Consider the following 24329-nt stretch of genomic DNA (forward strand, 5'->3'; position numbering starts at 1 on the left):
CCCTGGACAAAATGAGTTTTTCCATCTATTACACATGATATGAAAATACAGCTTATGATTTAAAACTATGAAACATACCTTTAGCTGCGTATGAAAATATTATTATAATGATAAGCTACATAAAGTCATGGACGAAATTTTCACTCATACATAGTTCATTCTGTTGTCTATTTAAAATTATTAATGACACATATCTTTCTCTAGAGAAATCCAAAAAAATGCCAAAAAACCTCAAATCCAGCAAGACCGCCTTGAAAGTTTCAAAACCAGCAGCAAAGAAACAAAAAGGTAAAACAAAGCTAAGGAATTGTGAAAAGGAAAAAGAAACACATCTTGGTATGTAAGGTACAGCAACAATAAAACAAACAGCAACCTGGGCTCACCTTAATTATTAGATCTTAATTATGAGATCTACCTTAATTATTTTGGCCCCATGCATTAAAAAAAAAAAAGATGAGATCAATTAGAATATGCTATTTTATATAAATATCTGAGAGAGGTAAAATTACTCATTATAATTCTGTAACCAACACTACTGATAATATCATGTCATTATATTTCAGGTAAAAAGGATGAAGCTGATCTTTCTATGGCCAGTGTAGGTAAGTGCTATGATGACTGAGCTATAAAGTAGTAGTTCTGGAATACTCAAAGCATTTTGAAGCTTTAGTGTTACTAATGCAGGGAATAAAAAGAAAATAATTTTTTATTAATGGGAAAAAATAGAAACTATTTAGAAATGCAGCTACCACAGTAACTACACTGAAATTTAGAAATAGTTTAGCAATTGAAAGAAAAACATTATTTTTTTTATAATTTATTCATCTTTGATCTTTGTCAAAGATTATTTTTAGCATATCACTTGTGGTTCTTAATCACAGATACCAAAAGACATCGATGAGCTTTTTTTTTTTTAGGGGAAAAAAGTTAACCATTTAAAAGTCACAATTAGCCTTATATTCAAGTAAAGTTCCATTTTAAGCATGGCCATAATTAAGGGCTGAAATAATGCAATAATCCAAATTTAAATATATTATTTTTTCTTAGACACCAAATGATTTCCAATGGTTTGTTATTTTCCGTATTTCTGGTTGTATTTTTCTTCTGACCCAGTTTGTGCAATTATCCCTCAGATATAACTGAAATTGATATTAAAGTAAAATTTATCTATTGTTTACAGGAACAGTCCAAAGGGTTATCTTATCAATTGGCTTGTAACAATAAAAGCTAAAACAGTGTGGCAAACAAGGTAGCTCTAAAAGAAACTGTAAATCACTTGTTTTCCTCCATAATCCTATGAACACTGGGTGAAAATTGTTCTCTGGTTAGCATCACCATAATGTCTAAGCTGCAGTTAATGAAAATGCACAAAAAGTGATCCCTGCGATGATTAAAGTGGTACTTTAAAAACGTGTTTTCCGTGTTCCGGGAGACAGTAAGAGAGAACTGTACCTCCACCTACTGGCAAATAAGGTTAGAGCTCTAACAGCTACAGCACTGGTAGGAACCTGGTGCTGAAAGCAGGAAAACAACACTGGTGTAAGCAAACACTGCCTGTGCAAGATTTACACACCGTGCACACACTCCTTAGGCCTGCAAGTGTTTTTTTATTTCTTCCTTGAAGTTTCTTGGTCTTTTGTGAAGTTCTCCTAGCACTAAGAGCTGCTGTTACAAATGATACAATTTACAAATACAAAAACAATGTGAAGCCTATGATCAGATGTTACACACTTTTTACTGAAAAAGAGCATTCAATAAAAATGTTTATAATGTAAGAACTCCAGTGTCAGCTCCTTATATTATAGATTCTGTTAAAAATAATATTCTGTAATATAGAATTTTAGTTCTTTAGATGGAAAGGTGTAATTTTAAGTCTGATCATTGCTTTGTTTTTTTCTTGATCTTATAGCAATAGAGAGTTGAAAAAAATGCACTTAGTGTATCTGTCTTACTCTGTTTCCTCCTTAGTAATGTCCATTGTAATCTTGCTTAACTTTAATGCATGCTTGTATGGTTTCATCTGGCAATGAAACCTACATCTCTTTAAAAGGATTTTTTTCAGCATTAGCATTTGTGCACAAGGCTGTACACATGATTCAGCATTTAAAATACAGCACCATAAAAGCTTATTGTTACAAACAATAATGTCTAAAGCAACCATTACTCCTGGCTGGGATTTTTGAGGTCTGGTGTTAGCAACAGTGAGTTTAGACCAAACAACTTGGAGGTCTTTCTCAATCAACATCCCTATGATTCTGTATTTTTTGGAAGCATCCACACAGAAATCCTGGAAATCACCAAGATATCAAAAAGGAAATTAATGCAATATTGTTACAGCTTGTGATGAAAGTGAACTAATAGCTGTGCATGCTGCAGATTGTATAGGCTATGAAATAAGTAGAGGGCACTAAGTAATCCATACTTGGAACAGTGTAGCATGCACCAGAAACATCAGGCATGCCATTAATTTTAATGATGACTATGGCAGAGCAGATGCAGTGGAGTAGCAGCACTGACAGATTTTAAAGGATAAATGTCAGATTCATCAAACATAATGTATTATGTGATAGGATTATGCAGAGGTTAAGGAGGATTTATCGTTTTGTGAGTCCTTGCTGGCTTAGATTAGAGATGACTTCTCAAAGCATGCTGACAGAGCTGGTCACAATCATTATTTGAGGTATGTTAACTTCTCTTCAAGGCACGCACAAAGAGGAAAAGCCCCACAGGTGCTGGGAATTAAGAGAAAATACTAAGTAATTTAAGCTAAGAAAAGAGACTGAAACAAAGACATCAGCCATTATCACAACAGCTAGCAAATTTCAGTACAGTAAAACAGCATGCAGTATACACATCCCTAAGTCTTTTAGTTTCCACTTCATCAACAAGATGAACATCTGCTAACCTTCTCAGGCAAAAATGTAGTGGCCTTCATGAGGAATGCTCTTCCTAGGGCAGCTGAGACAGAGCATGAGTCTGCTAGCAGGGCAGTGTACAAAGGAGGAGTCTCAGGGGCAGGATTCAGCTAGGTGGGCCTAGAGTGATCTTAGCCCCTTAGAGCTGTAAGGCAAGCTGGGGACAGAAGATGTAACGTGAGAAGGACCAGCATTACATCCATTGCCTTACTCACACCTGGCACACACAGTAAGAAGCACTGCATGTTATCCTCAGATGGTGTTTGCAGAGTGCAGCTGACAGGTCTCCAAACTGCATCCAGCCTCCCCCACACCAATGAAGATATCCGTGCTAGCACAAAGATAAGAAATATCTTGTTCTGAGTTAATATGAATGAGCCTAACAGACATCATGTGTGTAGAAAACAACAGCTATATATATTTTCCAATGAAACTGAAAATAAATATCTGACTTTAATCTCAGTGAGCTTGCTTTAGTCTCATTTGATTAGTGAGAAATAGTCTCTCCTGCACTCTGAACTCAATGGGAGCCAGATGAAAGTCCAAGATCAGAAAAGCATCCTTACCTGGGAGAAGCCTCACCTAGATTAAACTTTGGCTTAATATGGAAGGGTATTTATTCAAAGGCTTTAAGTCTGAACCATGCAGTTTTGCCCTTAATATATTAAAACCAATCCCATTAAATATTTTTCACTGAAGTTGTTAATAAACTGTTCATCAAGAAGAAAAAAAGCCACCCATACCAGGGAAATCATATTCATTATGTGCAAAATGTTGGGTGGAGTATTTTCAAAGATAAATAAAATAAATATAATTTGTATTTCATGCCTTCCAAAATACCAAAAACAAAGCAGAGAGATTCAAAGGCATTATGCTAGAAACAGTAAAGACACAGAGTTATCAAAGTATACATGCATGTTTGAACAACACTCTGAAGTTATCATGCAATTTTGCTTTTTTTCAAAGGCCACCCAGAAATCTTTCCTTTACATTTGACTGCAAAGACCCAAGAAATTTTTAGCTGCCAACCTGATGAAGATGTCACAGAAGAAATTTTTTTCAAGTGTATTAAAAAAGAGGATATAATTCAAGACCTGAAAACAAGAGCTAAATCTTCTGATTTCCACCTTCTCAAAAAAGTCATCCTAGTATGTAGCATATTTCATTCTCACTTTAAGACTTATGCTCTCAGAGTGTCCATTCTTGTGAAGAGTGGGTCTGTTCTTGTTTGACTCTGTGTAAACAAACTGGTGCTGTAATATCTGAGTGCTAGAGGTCATGGACTGTTGTTGACTCAAAGTTTCTCATGGCTTGCCATGCATTTTTTTTTACTAACTGCAGATTGAAAATATGCTAAAAGCAACATATATTACTTTTGATTCTGTGAACTGACAGAGCTCCACATATTTGGCTTCCCCTAATTCATGGCCTATTTATTGAGAATCATTAAAACAATTTATTTTCTGTTTAATTGTCTGTATGAAAGATTAGTTTTGTCCCAGACTTATTTTTATTACAAAATAAACCCCATCTATTCCTTTCATGTTGGCACATGAAATTTTCTGCTAAGAATACAAAATTAACCCAACCTACTAAACTGGTGATAGCTTTTCCAGTCACAACTTTATGTTTGTTTTGAGTATTTTTTGTTTTCAGTTTTCCACTATTTTTTTTTCATTAAAATAGGAATATCCAGGGGAAGAACTCTTGGTAGTTTTTGATCCAAGCTTCCAGTATGGAGAGAACTTTTATATTGTTGCTTCTGAAGAAGCCAAAGAAAACTTTCTAAAGGTAAAATCCAACTATACCAGAGCATTTTTCTCTCTATAAATATTTCAGAATCTAGTCTCAAACAAAGATGTCAGGAATGGTATTGTTAAGCACCCAGTATTTCTCTAATGGTTAAGCTGATAATGGAAAAACATGTGTATCACTGTAAAAATATATTTTATTCTGAGAAGGGCTAAATTAAGGTTTTGCATTTTGCATCAGAGGGCCAGTATAACCCCCACTGCTGCATTTTTAACAGAAGCATTCATTTTCTCTGCCAATAATCAGGTTTCTCAGACATAAAAATAACAGAAAATAAATATATAGAACGTTTTCAAACAAGTATGATACTTATTTTTCATAATATCTATGAATATATTCTTCAAAACATGAAAATGCTCTTGAGCTCTAAATAGCTCCAGATAAATAGAACTTGTTCACTGTAGGAGAATGTTTATAGAAAGATTATATAATTTTTCAATATGAGTTTGCCATCCAGCATCAGGGAATCAGGAGAAACAAAAATTAAGAAAAGTAAAATGCTGTTCCAGTCTAGAAGACCTAATGGAAAAAATCACTATAAATTCTTTTTATATAAAATTATTTGCTTTCAAGACAACAGTCTCACTTTAGTAGTTAGATATTAAATATTATTAGAAAATGCTAATGCACAAATGAACAGGACCTAAGCCAGCCCTACACCGGGCCACAGTATACTCAGACTCACTGCACTGAGACAAAAGTAAAGATGTGTGAGTGAAAACTGAAACATGTGTTTCTAGTTAATACTTACATTTCAGTAACAAATTTTTGAAGAAGTAACATTTCTCACTGTTTGATATCACAGTCTTTAGCAGCTGCTGAAGAAAAAGAAGAAACAGAAGAAGAAAACATTGAGGAGACTCCGGAAGTCCACAAACCTTGGGTTTCCCTTGGCAGTGAAAAGGAAGTTGAAGAAGAATCTGTTAAAGAAAGGGATACAAAGGTCAGAATCAACAGATGTTAGTCAATGAAATAAATATAAACCCCCTATGTTTATTTTAAGTTCCTTAAAAAAACAACAAGTCAGGAAATTGGAAGCTGCAATCCTTGTGTTTCTTGAGGTCTTTCAAGAAAACTAACAGAGAGAAAAAGAGAAATAGCTAAACTTTTAAGAAAAGCTGAAAGTGCTGCAGAAACTTTTATTTTGAGCTCTGTTCTCTTTAAGTCTTGCAAATTAGGTATGTATCACCACCTTGGACATAACTACTTTTTAAGGTTTAAGGTCAGAAGTCCTGATCATCTTTGATCACTGGCACCTCTGCCACTTTTTGTTCAATTTACCAAGTGGCCAGATGACAATGGGAGTCATTGCTCTGTTTCCATGAAGCTCAGTGAAGTGTTCTACTATATGAATGGCATCTAAGTAGCATGCAACAGTCTTTAAATATCCACAGGTATTACAAGCTGACTTTACAGGACATATTTGATTACTTACATCTACAGATTATATATGTATATATAGAGAGACAATGATATGTCCAAAAACTAGATCTACTCACCTAATTGGTGATGTGTGGGGCATCTCCAAGTATCCAACTGTCCATGAATGATTTTTACTCAGTACCTAAGTCCCTCTTCAGGGAAGACTGGCTAAGTTTTGATAGTTCTCAGCAACTGAACATCTTGCTTACACCTAAAAAGATGTCTGATTGCTCTAAAACTATTTCACAGTCATTCAATTTAATACAGTCCAAGAATTCTGTATTTCCCATTCTGTATTGTTGGCAAGGTCCACTTAAAAGTATTTTTAGCTTCCTTTCCTTTCCAATTCTGTGGGAGGTGCTGGGGAAAAGTACCTGGATATGAAACCAAGACAAACCAATACCTCTCTACTGCCCAAAATCAAGCACCTACTTCTCTTTGTGAGCAGAAGTCAAGGCATGTCCCTTCATCCTTCCTAGTTCTCAACATAAGGAGACTCCTCTGAACTTTTCTGCATCTTCTTTGAAGTACTTTTCTCACCCTAGGCACTGCAGAGGAAGTTGAAATATCTCTCCCGAAGTTAAGAATTCCTCCAAGAGGGAAGAAGTGAAAATTAGGTCTTGGAAGCCTAATTCAATATTATATAAGCCTTCCTGTAAATCAATCCTTTAATTAAATGTGCAGTTTTGATACTGGATGAACTAGAAAATGTAATTCTCATGTCCTACTAGCAGTAATCCAAAAATGCTACAACTTCTAGTTTTACAAATACAAACCTGTCTTCTATTACATATGTAGTTTATTTATAAGAGCACTTCAGAATTTCAAAATGCAGAAATCTGAGTAAGCTTAACACAGAAAATGTTAACAGAACTAATTCTGCATTATATGAATACTGACATTTTAAAGCATGCATTTTCCAAAAGCCTTCTTTTCTGCTAGCCATGGGAATGTATCTTTTCCAGATTAAGTACAAGATCTCTCGAGTTCGCAGGAAGTTTGGTGCACCCATTACATTTACTGACAAGAATGCTGCAGATGAAAAAGACAGCTATGCTGAATGTACGGCCTATGAAGATGATACTTTTAGTATTAAAATGCTTGAAAGGGATGTGGGTGTGCAAATGGTTCCAAAACTAAGAGAAACTAGTACTCAGACAAAATGGTAAGCATGAGAAAACATTTATCAGCTTATTTATTAAGCTATGCACTGTTTCTTATCTCAACTAAAATTCTGGAGTTACTCAGTTACAAACCAATTAATAGAAAAATACTGGATGCTCTGTTTGCATCTTTTTTCTTAAATATTTTTTAAAGTGTCTAGAAAAACTATATATTTTAATTTTACATATTACATAGGTTTCTGTTTTTGAAATGTTTTTTATACTTACATTCAAATTTATTCCAATTGGGTAGGACCTATCCAAAAAATGCATCCACGCAGTATTATCCAAGGCAGTTGTCAAATGAAGCAAAAGCAGAGAGTCTGTCATCTGAGACCCTGAAAAATTTTCTTACAGCAGTACATTTAAGGTAAAATTATTTCAGCAGTACACTTGAAGACTACTTGAAATAATACAGAATACCAGCAAGTACTCTTGTCTGAATGGATCATTGGTCTAGTCAAATACCAATTTTATTTTTTGTTTCTATATTCTTTTTTTCCTTTTTTATTATTGCAATATTAACAAAAAATAACTTAAAACCTGCTTATATGAAAATAACCATGAAGTCTATGCTATGTAGATATGAATGTTGCTTTAAATAGATATCAGAACTCCTAAATTTGATAGTGATACATCCTTCCAAACAAACTGCAAAGCTGACCTTTCAAGCACTGCCCACTCAAGCAGACAGTTGTGCTGTGAGCAAAGGTGCTGTCCCACCCATGATTATGCCCTTAACCATGTCCCATTGAGTGGGACAAGTCCTACTTAATGACATTTTTTGCACAAAGGATTGGACAATTGTTCTGTACTTGGTCCACAAAGAACCAGAGTAAGATTCTTGATAGAGTAGCTATTTCTGTTTAAACAGAAGATGGTTTCCTTGCACTGATACATCACTGAGAAATTAATACTTGATTTTTTAACTAATGTAATCATAATTTTGTGAAAAACAGAAGTCACCTCTTTACAGAAATATTTATAATTCTACTCTTGAGTAGTCACATCTGGATTATTGAAGTGTTAATTGTTCTTTTCACAAAACAGAGTGGAAATTGCACTGCAGCAAAATGAAATTATGAATGTTTTCTTTGATGACTGGAAGGCCCTAGCAGATGACCAAGAAGAAGGCAAGCCAGATGTTTATCTTAAAGAATACCAGTCATTTACAGATGTGCAGTATCTCAAGAACAGAACCATTAGCTGCGTTTGCTGGCATCCAACCATTTATGGTAATGCAGTTACAGTACTGATTTGAGTTTTCAGTGATGGGTATTATATGACAGCTACAAAATATGCATCTTTCATAAAATCATCAGCTTTCAAATTTAAAAAGAAATCAAAACTGATTTAGTATTCCTGTTTGAATTGCCATTTTGAGGGAAAATGAAAAATGAGACAAATTTTTTGTAGAATTCATATGAGCCATGCAAAATCCTTTACCCTAATGTACAAGTGGAGATTATAGGTAAGAGAAATTTTCCCCCACGAGGCTCATTTAAGCAGGGTTGTGGTGTCAGACTCTTCAGATGGCCCTGCATACCAGTGTGCTTGTGCCCATGCCTGGCTGTCATAGCAAGCCTAACACTGGTGGGGAATGTCACAGCCACAGCAGGACACGGCTCTGCCAAGTGCCACGGAGCATCACAACACACACAAAATGTCAACTCCTGCTCCCTGCTGTGCATTATGGCCAGACCTAGAGGCACAATAAAGTCCTCTGTAAATGCCCCAGCTCCCAGCATACTACTAGCCAACACTGCAACCTGAGTAAGAAAATTAATTGGGTTACAAAAATTTGTTTTCATGGTGGGTGGCCAGGACTACATGTCTGTCACATCATTTCAGGTGCAGTATTGCACCACTGAGGAGCACGAGCAAAAAGAGGAGTTTTGTCCTGATGCATAGGTTCTATGACTCATTTTAAAATAACCTAATGTTAACTAACAAAAATAGTCTTCTCAAAGCAGATCTAAAAAAAAAAAAGAAATATACATGGTTAGTTTGTTTGGGGTTTCTTTCCTGCTTGGTGGGTTTTTTCACTGTATTCAGAAGGTATAAATATAAGTAATTTAGGATAATTATCAATGTGTTGAAACTTGACTTGTCTCTTTTGAGAAAATTTATTTTCTCTTTTGATTAGGGATTATAGCACTGTCAGCAAGAGAGCAGCCTTTGTGTGAAGAACAAGTTAACCTTTCTAATAAATCATTGCTACACCAGTCAGTTATACTTTTCTGGAGTTTGTTTGACCCTCTTTGCCTCCAGGTATTTAATCATGACTTTTAAATATGCCAAGTATTTAAATAACATGAGAACAAACAAATGGTGTGACTACGTCTCAGCTATCTTGTTTTTCTTCTCTCTAGTTGGTGTTGAAGGCTCCTGAAGACATTTGCTGCTTTCAGTTTAGTCCAAGTGATCCAAATATCATTGCTGGTGGCTGTGTTGATGGACAGGTTTTTCAATCTTTAAAAATAAAATTGCACATTTCTGTATTTTCTTCCAGTATGAAAATAAGGGTGAAAAGAGGTACTCAGCATCCATAGTAACACACAGACAGACAAAAGACAGATGTCACAGAGTGTTATGTTCTCTTATCCTGAACTGAAGCTATGCCTGGTTATTCCACAGCTGAACCATTACCATACAATGCTTCGTAGTACTGATAAATAGATCAAGCTGTAAAGACTTCTTTTCAGAGACAAATGTAACCTTTCTTCTGATTGCATCAAGCTGAAGAGAAAATACTTTAAAGACAATAAATTCTAGTTCAGAGAGTGAATTTGTTCTGTTTCTCCAAACTTACATAATTTGAAAAAAAGCGTATTCATGCACAGCATATTAATACACATATACAAATATAATTTGTAATGTACTAATTTATCATTGCAGGTTGTATTGTGGGATATTTCTAAACATGAAGAAAAGCTGGAAAGTACAAAGCCTGTTGCTGATGAAATCACTGACTCATCAGAGGGTGAGCCAAGAGCAGCAGCAGCAGTGGTCACTGAGGTAATTCCAGGGCTGATGGCTGGATATGGTGTACAGGGGTTCCCCAGCACTGAGTACTGGCAGCACAGAACAGCAGCTGAATGCTGGGCTGCATCCAAAGCAGTATGGCCAACAGGGCAAGAGAGGGGGATTCTGCCTCTCTGCTCTGGTGAGATCCCACCCTGAGCACTGCATCCAGCTCTGGTGCCCCCAACACAGACACACAGTTGATAAGAGCACTGGAGCACCTCCTCTACAAAGACAAGCTGAGAAAGTTGGGGCAGTTCAGCCTGGAGAAGAGAAGGTTGCATGAAGGCCTCATAGCAACCTTTCAGTATTTGAAGGGAATCTAGAGGGAAGCCAGAGAAGGACTCTTGGTTAGTAACTGTAGTGACAGGACAGTGAGTAGTGGGTAACAATTAAAAGAGAGGAAATTTAGGTTAGATATTAGGAAGGAATTGTTTACTTTGTGAGGGTGGTGAGACAGTGGCTCAGGTTGCCCAAGGAGGCTGTGGATGCCCCAACCTTGACAGTGTTCAAAGTGAAGTTGGATCAGGCCTTGAGCAACCTGGTCTAGTGGGAGGTGTCGCTGTCCATGGCTGGAGACTGGGACTAGATGATCTTTAAGGTCCACTCCAACCCCTTAACATTGTATGATTCTATGAAATGAAGATAACAGCTGTTAATGTGGTAAATGCTTCTGTTTTAAGTACATTGCAGTGTATCTGTATGTCTGTGGAGGAAAAACAGGAAAGGGTATCCTGACTCAAAAGAGAGGAGTAGATAATCTTTGCAATAAGACGCTAGAAAGTATAAGAAATCTGATGAGTTCATGAAATCAAACCATTATCACAATTATCATGGTATAATTTCTACTTGTTAGTACAGCTTTAAAAGGTTTACTGCATTTTGTGCAACTTATGTTTCAGTGAGTCTGTTCTTTAATGGGCACCAATACACCCTCCACTCTTACCTTACAAAGCCTGTCAAATACAGATATTGTTTGTTACTGAAAGCAATACTGAAAGTATTCTAGATCTTTATGAACAGAGAAAAGGTAGCTTGGAAGATGAGAAGATGATTTCAGTGGAAAAAGACAGTAAGGAGGATAAGCAGAAGAAAGCCCTAAGAGGAGAGGAGACTTTAATGATGTCTGCGTGTCTGTGGAGGCGTGTTGGAAATCTTTTTAGTGCTTTATATCCAAAGGCCTGTTTTGATGATTTTTTTTTCTCAAATGGAAGGTATTAGACCCCTAAAAAGTTCTATAAACTGATCTGAAATACATTAAAAATGTTAAGAGAATGCAAAGTAACCTTTTATTCTTTGATAGATCTACTATTCTATTTTGAAAACACACTAAGATATCTTTTCTTAAAACATTTCTAGCCATTACCTAAGCGAGTCCAGCAGAGCAGTACAGAGGCACCTCTAGTGAGACACTGTGCAGCCTCTTCCACACCATATTGTCACACAAAGCCAGCAACAGATGTACAATGGCTACCATGTAACATTGAGGTGAGTTTAAAAACTCATTTCTCTTCTTTTTATTGCTTTTCTAATCTATTAGTTCAGAAATCCTAATGTAAACTCAAGAGAAAATACTAGAGTTAATTATTTGTATCCATTATTTCCCACTGCATTTAGTAAATACTAATAATCTGGTGCCTCTTGTGTTCACTGTGCTTTACAACTGTGCTGCGCTCTCAGTCTGATATGAATCTGCTAATACTGGAAAAAATTTCCTTAACTTTAAAGACAAGCATAATTCAAAATTATAGCAAGCTTTCCATGTTTAAAATGTATTGAATTTCTACTATGAGCAATCTAGCCTGTCACTAAGAATTCCAAGAAATAACTTCAATACCTAAATATCTGGATACCCAAGAATGGCATTATTGTACTCACCTTAATTTTTCTAGATGCTGCCCGTCTACTCAAAACTTACCTTTTTCATTATGGTTTTAAAGCTCCAAAGCACCTACAGTCTATAGGAACACTGGGTGCTGATTTACTATCAAAGTATTGCAAATGGTGCTAAATTAATCTGAAATGCAAATGTAGTCAAATGCAAAATAATGACACTGGAAAAGCAGGCCAAGAAGAAGAAAACTGAAATCTTTAAAAGGTTTAGGGAAATTATATATCAATAAATTTTTGAAAAAGAAAAGTAAGACTTCACAGATACTACAGTCCTTAGTGGAATTTCCAGAAAAGTGAGAAAAGGGGCACACATATACCATCAAATGTCAGCTGATCCCACTGTTCATCATTGTTTTATACAGTAATAGTCATGGATACTAACTAGTACCAGATGTAAATCATGAAGAAAGGGATTGGATAGCAGAACATTGTTGTGGTTTTTGTTGTTTGGGTGGGGTTCTTTTTAGCCAAAGTTTAGGCTCAGAAGGCTGTTTTTGTGTTCATCTGGGATAACAGATACAGGAGACCCATGCTTAATAAATTACACTGACAAAGGAGTCCCTTTGCCAGTATTTAGCAACATGTACTGGGACATACTTTTTGTTATATAAACATGGAATATGTGTCAGCCTTTGCACAACATAGCATTTTTTATGACACAGTTCATAAAATCAGCAGTTTTATAATTACATATTAATGAAAAATTATTCAAAGTCATATCCAGAATCTAATTCAGCTATGCCTGCCTGTATTACTACCATTGTGATTCCAGGTAAACAAACTCATGAATGGAAATTAGAGTAGGCCTAATTTGGCTTTAAAAAAAAATAGCTGAAATTCTGCCACATACTTGATAAGTACAGTTTTTGCCAAAATATGTTTGTTTTTTACATACTGGAAGTTAGATTTGAGTAGCCTATAATTCCTTGTTACCTCTGACACTTCTCCTTTATTTTCCTGAGTAATTAAAACTAATTTGGTATAAACCAATAACTACCTGGTAAATGATAAATAGTATAAAACCTGCAGAACCCCACATACACAAACTAAACTATAAATAATTAACATTTGAAGGCACCACTGCAATCTCACAGTGAGGTCCAGCCAAGTGATAATTTAGGATAGATGACCCATGGTGTAAACTTGGCAAAGGCACATCACTCCCACTACACTGAACTGTTGGAGATAAATTTCTTAATTACTGGCTCTTTGGTTAAGCTGCATAAAAGAAGTTACAAACATGGCAAGTTAAAGAGGGCCTGACTTGAAGTGGTACCAAGTAAGTATTTATCCTGCTAAGTTAATTTAGAATTTAAGGTGTGTAGCAGGCAAAGCTGGTATCAGTTCACTTGAAGCATATTTGTAAAATATCTTGACTTTATAAATGCAAATTAATGAGCCCTGATTTTCAAACCTTAGCCAAGCAGAAACAGTGACTTAATTTCTAGTAGCCTGTTTTTTGTGTTGAAGTACTTACATATCAGAGTGTGATTTTTGTCTTTCATCATCTTCTTCCCCTGTAATAATTATTACTGTTATTTTCAGGAAAACCAAAAGGGTGGTACTTCTGAAAACAAAGATGAAAAAAAGCTGCAACTTGTAACCTGCTCCCCTGATTGGTATGTGCAATACATACTCTACAGGGTTCCAAATTGAATGTATTTACCTGAAGTTAAGAACAGGGAAGTCACTGTAATGTCATACTTGAAGAGCACAGATCTCTGAGCAACTCCTGTTAGAAAAGGGAGAGAGAGATCAGTAATGAGGAAAGATTCATTGGCTGTATCAAACCAGAACAAAAAGAACAATCAGAGGGCTGAAGATTCCAGTGAGCGTCAGCAAATTAATTGGTACACACAAAAATTGGGACTGATCTTCAACTTGAGTTACTAAATTACCTGCTAGAGCCTTCAGGAATTTTACCCAGGCAGTGCCAGTAAGTTCACCCAATAACTGTCCATAAGCAAACTGGATGAACATTATCTAGCTGCTTTGCTATAATAAACTGAGGAAAGGGTGAATAAAGAAATATATTTCATCATTTGCAAAAAAAAGCAATTAATTATCTAGCCTTTGTCTGATTTTCAGAGTCTCTACTGTTATATAAGGCTTGAAGATAAAAGGTTAAAAAAACTCAAGCCTTAAAATTTAAGGAAAATTGCATGTAGCTGCAAACCAAAACACTATAAGATATACATTATACAATTATTTTGCAGCTCAATATTATTTTGGGCTATTCCATCCATCGAACGTCGTGAACAATTTTTATCTGAGAAAATGAAGGAGGAGAAAAGATCGCGCATGCCCCATGATAATCCAAACACTGATGAGGACTTAGATCTCTCCTGGAAACCTCTTATAAAGGTAGTGTCCACAAATATAGAACACAGGGATCAAGCCAAACTGTAGATATGGCCAGAACTCCGTAGGAATGTATTTTGCTTCCCAACTCTATTTTTTCCAGCAAATTGTGACTTCCTTGTGATTTTCTTTTGGATTATGAAATTAAATACTTCAATATTCCTTTAAAACGTCAATAAAATGCATTTTGAAAAGCTAATTCATGAGAAACAGCATGACTGCTTCTAAAAAACTGCAGTAGGTGCAAAAGTAGTTGTGTAAATATTGTAAGTTCCTGTCAACCTTTTCAGATGCTCTACTGTCTATCTCACTGGGTTCCAAATAGTGCAACATGGTCATGATCAGCAGAACCATAATTACTAGCAAACCAACATTCTCATGAAAACAGTCATAGCAGTTTGTGAAAAAAAAGTGAGGATGAAAACAATGTTAGGTAAGAAAAAGAAGTTATAATTTTAGGCATGCTGATCTGTGCTGCTCAGAATACCTGCAGCTGACACAGTTTTTGAACAAGCATGACCACTGGAGCTGGGTTGTTTGGGCTTTTTTGCTAGAAACAAAGAAAAATTCTTACAGGAAGAAGGTAACACAAACACCATTTTCCCCATGCTTGTATGTGAGGCAAAAAATACTGTTTGTGGAGTATTACAAACACACTGCAAAGATTTGTTCTATTAGAGCAGAAAGTAGTTTAGACTTGTACCTCAAAGATCTGACAAAATGGTTAAGCAAATGCACTTCTTTTTGAACAGATAAATCTGCGTGAAAGGGACAACAACACCGAGTATGGTCCCACGAGAATCAGTTTAGGGAAACTGCACTATCGTTACAAACCCCCAGGTAATATTTTTATTACACCTTACAGAGGAAAATGTTTTTAATAAGCTTGTGTTTCAGTATATACATAATAAAAGCTGAGCAACAAAATACTGTATAGCTGAACACATCTGAAGAAAAAAATTTCTGAAGTATAGTGGTATTCGGTGTGTGACCTACGTGTACTGACTATGAAGAGATGTACATGTAAAAATCCAAACTGAACAATTCCATATACACAGTGACTCTATCCAATTTCACTTAAAAGCCTATGCAAATCCCTCACCCAATCTCTTTATCCCTAAAACAATATGTCCTTTTCAGCCATTACAGAAAACTATTTTTAGAAACATAATCCATTCCCTGGAGCAGAGACGTTAGCTCCTGGTTGTGGCAGCTATGGGTCATGTGTAGGGGCAGCTCCCACAGAGACACTGGTGCTGTGCAAAGCTGGCACAGAACAGGATGGTGCTGCCCTAAGCACTGTCTGGGTATAAGGAGCTCTGACTTCAGAGTTGCAGCAATGGGGAGACTCCACCAGGAAACAGTAAACCTACAGAACTGCTGCTTTACTTGGCAGCCTTTCTTCATATCTCTTCTTGAAATTCCCCTTATCCACAAACTACCTTTACAAGACAAAGGATTTGCCTGGTCTAATAATTCCAGTGTGTAACAAAAAGATGTCACTGTCATTTCCCAGGGAGGGCAAGATCTCGGAGCACACTAAGAACACCCAAAGAGAGCCCATATACAGAGATGAGTGCTTTTTCAAGCAAAAATCTGGAACTGCTAGAGACTATATCCACAGACTTCTTTGTTGGAAATGAAGTAAGTGAAAATAATGTATTACCAATGAAAATGTTAATCCAAGATATCTGAAAGATTGAAGAGTTAAATAACAGTTTTCACACACAAATGTATGGACTTGCATGTTTTCTTCAGGTGTAACTAAAAAGATCTCTCTGAACATGCCACCTTTTACTTCCACTTTAATATATTATTAATATTAATTAATTCTATTATTCATTAATACATTATTAATACTTTTAGCTACATGCTTAAAAATAATAAACCTCCAATATTCGGTAGACTGTGAACCCTTACTTCAAGAGCAGAATTAGAAGACATTTCCAAAATATGTTGAGCTTCACCACCTATTAGGAACCAAAGAATATTTCCTTATTCCAGAACACATAAGATCAGTAATTTTTTTTAGTGTCTTCCCACATGTCATGTGAAAACATTTATTCTACAGTTTGCCCCCCGCAACTTAATTTCCCCTCTGGAAATTCCAACTGTTCATAACCCGCTACCTACCCTATGCTACTAAAATTCATGGGTCTTTCCCAGTTCTGAGTTCATATGAAAATGAAAATCAGGCTCCTAGCTACCTTTTAGCTTCCAGTCAGCTTTTCCCCAAGCAATGGAGCAAAGCATGAACTATCAAAACCAAACACCTAATTCTGCAGGAAGAGCTGCCGACATGCATCACAACAAGTAAAGCAGTTTTGGCAATTCATAACTGAAAGCTGGTAATGAAAACTATACTGTGTTTTCAGTCATTGGCTGCAAATTCAGGTTTTCATTTACTCAGATCATATTTAAGGATGGTGATGCCTTTCCCTGGTCTTAAAAATTGAGAGCCAGACAGGGTTAAGGGATAAGGGGTTTTTACCTCAGTATTTATAAGGAACATTACTGGTGCACCACTTTGCCAAAGGCACACACATGACAGATCTTGTATCAATTTATACCTTCCAAAATTGCTTATCCCCAGTGGGAGGTCTGGATGAATGGCATGATATTCTCCCATCTGAGGACTTCCCCCTGGGTGGGCAAAATCTCCAGTTTACAGGATATGTTCTAGAGGGGACCTTTGTTTCCCAAGATAGTGTAGGGTTTTCCAGCCTCCTACTACAAGGCCTTTAGGATGTTTGGTCTCCTGGCCTAACAGAACACTAGGACTATGCTAAGGTATTAGACTCAAGGAATTACAAGTATTCATGCTAAAAATACTGAGGATACATAAAAGTTATATAAAAGGTATATAAAAGAAAAGGTAAAAAATCATCTTGGCATCAATGGTTATAATTAAGAAAAGTCCCAGCTTAAAAATAAGTCACTTTGAAATAAGCCACCAAGCTCTAACATTAGCATTTGCTTGATTTTTTTTGGCATTACAGGATGGAGAAGTTGTTTATTCTGAATGGAAAAAGAAAATTGATACTAATACAGCAAAACCAGTTAGTAAGTTCAAGTTTCTCAATACCTGTTGAAGCGTTAATATATCACTAACTTTAGACATAAATATTTTATACTTTATCTTTTTAAGGTTCTTGCTCATAGCTCTAATAGTCTCTTTCACTGGTAACACCTGGATTTAACAGTGCACCCTCAGAAGTGCAAGCACTGTAGCTGGCATGAGAAATAGCACAAAAATATTGGCACAAATCATGGAAGTAAACTAGATTTGTGGCAAATCCAATTCCTGTACCTTGTGAGTAAAAAAAAACAGTCTGATATCTTCCAGGGCTGTGGTAAGTCCTGCACTCTTGTTTCTTGATCCCTAAGGCACTATAACAAGCAACTGCCTTTTTCCTCCATTAGGTCAGAAGCACTCCCAGAAATACGCTCTCCACACCGAAACTATCAACACTCTCCAGAAATCGCCATTTTTTAAAGACATCTTTCTAAGCATTGGAGGCCAGAAGTTTGCCATTTGGAAAGAAGGAGTTACAGTAAGTTAATCTAACACAGCTTTCCATCTTCACGTCAGAAAACTATTTTAGATAAAGCTTAGTAAACTTTCCTTTTACAGAAAAAGTGAAGTGATTTTCTTAAATTCCAGCTTTGTAAAAAGCATAGCTTCCCAATCATTCATTTCTCCTGCTAAGGAAATGCCTGCTGGACAAATCTGAAGAACTTGTATTTTAGGACAAGGTTGTTTCATCACATGAAAACAAAGAAATATGGGGGGTTTTAAGTGTCTCATGCAGGAATCCAGGTTAGCTGCACTTGAGAAAATCTCCAGACCACAGGTTTTAACAGCAGACAGACAGATTACCTGAAGAGACTGGAAGTGAGATACCAGGTTTTTTACTTCCCCACAATCCTTTTTATCTGCAGCAGGTAGCAGGAATTTTGCCATTGATATAATCTTTGTAATGGGACCATTTAAATTGTGAGCATTTTCCAAAGACAGAAGATCTGAAGCAGTGAACTGATAGTACTGTTTGATTGCCTGGTCTATCTTTTGTTTTCAAAAAAAATTAAGAATGGACCAATCCTTCAGTCAAGCTGCTCTGCAGGAAGATACACTGCAGGACAATGGTCCTTAACAAGACCAGGAGTTTTCTTCATTGGCAGAGAAAATGGAAATATAGATATTTGGGACTTACTGAAGAAAACTCATGAGCCATCTCATTTCCAGAACATCTCCAAATCAACCATCACTTTCATCAGCCCCTCCAGTGCCTCAGGTATGTGGATGGTGGTTGTGCTTTACTGTGCTATCCTATTTGCAAAATGCCCTATGACTCTGAGGTACACAAATCTTATTACAAATGATCTTGTGTAAGTACATACTTCCATAAATTTAACAATGTACATACAAAAATGGATACTTCAGTTCTAAGTGTACCACCATGGCATAAAAGCAACTGAAAATATTTCATTAAAAACAGTCTGTTAAAAGAAAAACATTAAAGGGCTTAATAGAATAACAGAGAAAAAAGGTTGAGGGTCTTTTGCTGCAGTGAACAACAAACTAAAAAGACCAGAAGAAAAACAAACCCTCTGTAGTTTGTCTTTGGGTGGAGGTTCACGTTGCTGTTGGAATTTGGATTGTTTATACTTTTTTTTTGGTCAAATATCTTTCAGCAGAGCAGCATTTTCTGGCTGTTTCTGACAATCTTGGAGTTCTGCACATTTTGGAAATCTGTCAAACATTATGTCACCCTTCAAGTAATGAGGTTAGTAAGAATTTTTATTAAATCTCTTTGACACTTCATCCTGAAAACTCCAACACAGAAACAAGTCTGCCTAGACAAAAATGCCTTCAAATAATGGCAATTAATTTGAGATAAGTACAGCAATATTCTCCCAAGACCACCTGTAGCCAAGCTGGCTTTGTAAAGAGCTTAGATAAGAGTCAGCTAAAGGAAATCTCTGTGACAGGTGGCAGAATTCCACTGTTCCAACCTGGCTACATGAAAACACAATTAAGAGGTCAGCATTTTTTGCCACATCCATAAAATTACACTTTTCATGCAGAAAAAGTGTTTTAGAGTGCATAGCAACATATATATACTGAAATCCTTTTTTAATTCAGTATATATAGTATATAATTTGGGTGCAGAATTATCAACCAAAGAACAGTCACTAATATTTAGACAATGTTCATTGTTACCAAAGTATTCACTGAAAATCACTAGGCTGTAGAACAGATTAATAGAAACTAAAACACAGAATCCTTGATAAAATAAATGCATAATGTACTATCAAAGTATAGTAGTTTATGGTTTCGTTGTGCCTGAAGTTGGTCATATCTTTGTATTGTTTTGCTGCAAACTACTGGGATAAATATATTTATACATTTATATATTTCCAATTTAGATAAAATATTAATACCATTCATATCATCAGCAAGAGATCTGTGTCTCTAGCATGTAATGACCCTTGTTTGCCACTGTGTTTACAGCATGCCAAGGTACTCGATTACTTGGAAAGAGAAGTCAAATATCTGAAGTACTGTGAAGAGGAGTTTGAAGAGTATCAAAAATTTCAAGCCAAAACAGAATTGAAATTGAACTGGAGACATAGAGACAGAAAACAGTATGTTATACTTGGAATTAAGAACATTTTCTATGGCTCTTTTTATCTTTAAAATGCACCTGTATTTCTAGACAGGATTTTCCATGAAAAATCAGGATGGACATAATCAGAATTGTTTAGCAGCTCTTAATTTTGTATCTATAGTTCTTAAGAATGGAAAAGATGGTCCCAGTTCATGTGGTGCATTTCGTGGTCAAATGAACCCCCCATGAAAGAGCATTAGAGCTTATGGACATTTAACAACTACAAATTTGCTCTTCATTTTACACCAGTTGCTTGGTCAAAGAGTTACATTTTGTCAACTTCCCTATAAACATTGCTCCTTCAAGTAAGGATGTATTCCAGCCTTCTATTCTTTACATACGAATTTTGCCTATCCATTCTTTGGTAAATGGTTTAATAATACTAAGTAACTAAACTGTCATAATAACTAAACTGCCATTTCTTTGGTTGATTGATGAAGCCCATGGTGATGCCTATTTTCATTAATTTGTGACAGCACTGGCACAATCCACTGGAAAGCAATGGGGTCACATACAGGTTTCAAAGATTAACAGTGCAATATTGCCTGGTATGTTTTTTTTTCCTTCAGCATATGACTACAGAAAACAAAAGAAGAGATGGAGGATCAAGAAAATGCACATTATACCGTGTTGCTAGAGCTGGAGAAGCAGATAGTAATGGATTTAGAAACAAGGAATACTTTCCTCACTGGATGTTTAGAGACCATTATCACCTTTAGAACCAGCAAGCTTCTTATTGAAAGACCTCTCTTTCAGCAGAACATGTTTAGCTCTGGAAATAAAGAATCTTGCACTGAGAGATTATTGTTTCATTAACCTTATCTATTTGTTTGCTCACAGTGTGGTTAAAGAACAATTGATTTGGACCCAGTTTCCCCACTGTTTTTCCTTAATACAGTTATAATGAACATTAAGTTTTCAAAGCTCTGTCAGGACTCTGAACCACTTTTACTTGCTATCATCAGTTTACAAACTTTTTGTTACTTAATCTTGGCAAGTGCTTACAAACAGAAAACCAAGTCCATTAAAATATATCGTTCTCCCAAATAAATCACTATTATTTAGAACAAACAGCTTTTAGTAAGCTCACTGTAGCTGTGCACTTCTGTCAAAAGACAATTATCCCTCAGAGAGATCAAATGGTGTTATACAGAAGTTTTAATATTTACCAGTGTAAATAAGTAACAGCTCATGAATATTAATGCCCACTGTCCATCCAGAGAGGAGTCTTTGGTAAGTGGTTCTGCTGCTACTTCAATAGCCAGGTCAGACACCATGTAACTGAGCAGAGCCTGCCAGGCAGAAATTAAATCTATCAGAGGAGGACAGATTAAACCCTATACGGGTGAGTTCACTCTTTCCATGACTCACCAAACTGTTTGAGGGTCACAGACTCCTGTCAAACAAATGTCCATGTGGTCACAGTAGACACTAAAGCACAAAAGACAACTGACACACAGGGGATTTGCAGAAAGGATCTTCAGCTGACAAGCAATAGCCAGCCCCAGTGCTCTGCTTTGTCAGAGTGAAGCACAGCCAAAGAGAAAACAGGATCTGTGTGAGGCTCCTGCATCCCAAAATAAACACTGCAAATTGGGGTTAGGCAGTGTTAAAGACATGGCCCTTCAATTTTCTACAGCCAGGATCTCTCTATCATGTACTTTTAGCATTTGATTGAACTTTGATCAGATTTAAGAGATTTGGAGCCACTGGACAGGACTTGGTTTGATAAATGGTCTTGTTTGTTACTTTAAAATTTAAATATTATAGCAATATTCCTTGTCCTTCATGTTTAACTAGTTCTAAATTAAAACCAAGGAAAATTCAACAAGCATATCCCTAGCACCTGCAGCACAGTGTTTGCAGTCAGAGTGCAAACAGGAAGAAAACACTGCTCCTCTGCTAAATCAATATTTAACTAACAGCCTGCTCTACACAGATATGTAAACATCATACAACTGACTAATTAAAAAGCTCACCTATTATCAGGCTTGGACTGCATTAGTACACCCCCTCAGAGCATCTTCCACAGATTTGATTAACAGGGCTGCAAACTACATATAAATCAGTCAATCAGATGGTCATGGCTTATCTGGAAAGCCCAGCCAAGCCCCTCCACTGCAGCTCTGTCACTACTCCCCAGGAGAGGCAGCAGCCTCAATGGCAGCCTTGTTCCCCACCACAGAGGCACTCTTAAGAGTTTTGATTAAGAAAATATCCCAAAAGACAGAGGGATTTCAGATTGGCTTTGCTGTTAGGAAAACCCAAGAGGCAGCACATCAGGGTTCTGCTTATCAGCTCTCCTCCCTCCCTAGAGCAAAGTAGTTGGGGAGCTGCAGAGAATGCTCCAATGGAAAGGGAGTAATCCTCCTGAAAGCCATTTTCCTTCTCATCTCTGTTCCCAGCTAACACAGGAGACATGAGATTATACATCCCATCAGGATCCTTTAATCTAACACAATTCTAGATGTTCAAATACCTGTAGGGTCAGCTCTGCATCATCTCACGTCGGGCCGTTGCAGTTTTGCCCTGAAGATGTTAAGACACATTACGGGTTTTCTTGCTTGGTTCTAAGCGACAAGCAGAATGAAAACAGTAAACTCATTATGTAGGATGACATTTTAAAGAAAATCTATCATAGTTACATGACAGTGCAACATCAGTCCTCCTCACACCCCAAATAACCATCTTTCAGCTGCAGAATGTGAGACAACAGCTTCCTATATCAAAATACACTTCCTGTCAGGAACCCAGTATCCCCATCCTATTCCTTGGGATGGGGACAAAGGGGAAGGGGTTAAGATCTGACAGTAGGAATACCACACATTTCTCTGGTTTATCAGATTTATAGATTTTTTCTGTAAAAATCCTACATATCTGTTGGGGATGTTTCCCTGTTTTCAGAACATGTCCGAATAGCTGCAAATCCATTTCTTGTCTGGTGCATTAACAAACACACACACAGGTTACACATTTGGGAAAGACAGATGTAAAAACCTGTTTTCTGAGCATGTAGGTCCCCAGTGGCTTAAGCCAGCCTGAGGTCATGCCACCCCACTATTCCACACTCCACACCATCCCCACCCACCTCTTGCATGCTCCTGTAATGAGCACTTTGGGAAGCTAAAAGGGGGAGAAGCAAAAAGGTGGATCAGCCACACAGCACCAGCAGTGTTTGGAATGTGGAAAATCCTATTTAAACAAACAGGAAAGGATTAAAACTCTACAAATGGCCCTAGTCCACTCCTAAATCCACTGAAGTGTATCCTATCCCTAACCCTTGGCAGCAGAGAAAGCACCTTTGCATTTCTGCTTTTGGGGACTACAAACTACAATTCCTGGTTGTGACCCAGCCCTGCCATCAGTGCCTTGTGCTTGGGTACAACCATTTGAATGTGATTTTGGTGCAAGCCCTGGAACTCTGTAAAAGCACCCACACCCATTTTCTTTACCTGGAAGCAGAGGTCACACCTGAAGGAAGTCCACAGACTCCAAGGACAATTTGCTCTGAACTCCACTGCAGCTCTCCCTCTGCTGTTAACCTCTTCCAGCCCCTGGTGAGCAGGAGCTGCTCCTGATGCCAAAGGAGTCTCACCAGCAGCAACAGCACAGGTCAGCACAGCAAAGGAGGCTCCTGGCTGTGGCCACGGGGCTTGGAGGAGCTCTGCCCTGCATCCACACACAGCCAGGGGCTGCCCCTTTGTGTATAAAACTTAATTACTGCTTTGGTAGAAGCAGGTTGTTTTAATCTCCCAATTTAGTGTTCCTAGATTAAGGTAATTCCCACAGTAATCCTGTTCCTTAAGAATCTGTAACAATCACAAAAAGAATGCAGCTTGACCAGATTATATAACTAACTCTATGAAATGCAACAGTCTCTATAAGAATATATATATATATATAAAGGATAACATAACAAAAATACCACTTGGGAAATGTCTCATTAAAGGAGGATTTCTAAGATACAAAATGTGTTTTAGAAGTTGTTATAACTAAATTACCAGGAAGTGTTTCAGTAATACAATATATCAATGTATTTTAATTACCTCATGATATTAAAATGAATA

The 24329-nt window shown here is 36.8% G+C and overlaps 1 protein-coding gene across 3 annotated transcripts; it reads left to right on the forward strand.

Annotated features, from left to right (window-relative positions):
• Window positions 1-208: 208 nt before the first annotated feature.
• DNAI3 (dynein axonemal intermediate chain 3) lies at window positions 209-21115 on the forward strand. Of its 3 annotated transcripts, none has more exons than XM_039727138.1 (22): window positions 209-288; window positions 564-602; window positions 3882-4063; window positions 4602-4706; window positions 5533-5670; window positions 7115-7314; window positions 7566-7682; window positions 8363-8547; window positions 9459-9583; window positions 9685-9774; window positions 10211-10330; window positions 11696-11824; window positions 13775-13848; window positions 14446-14593; window positions 15343-15430; window positions 16107-16234; window positions 17590-17653; window positions 18014-18144; window positions 18681-18885; window positions 19286-19377; window positions 20106-20239; window positions 20832-21115. In XM_039727138.1, exons 1-22 carry the CDS (start codon window positions 219-221, stop codon window positions 20836-20838), a joined length of 2571 nt encoding a protein of 856 aa, XP_039583072.1. In that variant the 5' UTR covers window positions 209-218; the 3' UTR covers window positions 20839-21115. The 3 variants fall into 3 exon arrangements, with proteins under 3 accessions (XP_039583072.1, XP_039583073.1, XP_039583074.1); XM_039727139.1 differs by having other exon boundaries at window positions 19289-19377; XM_039727140.1 differs by lacking the exon at window positions 9685-9774.
• Window positions 21116-24329: the final 3214 nt, after the last annotated feature.

Source organism: Passer montanus, unplaced genomic scaffold (assembly GCF_014805655.1).
Source record: "Passer montanus isolate IOZ18808 unplaced genomic scaffold, ASM1480565v1 scaffold60, whole genome shotgun sequence".
Lineage (NCBI taxonomy): Eukaryota > Metazoa > Chordata > Aves > Passeriformes > Passeridae > Passer > Passer montanus.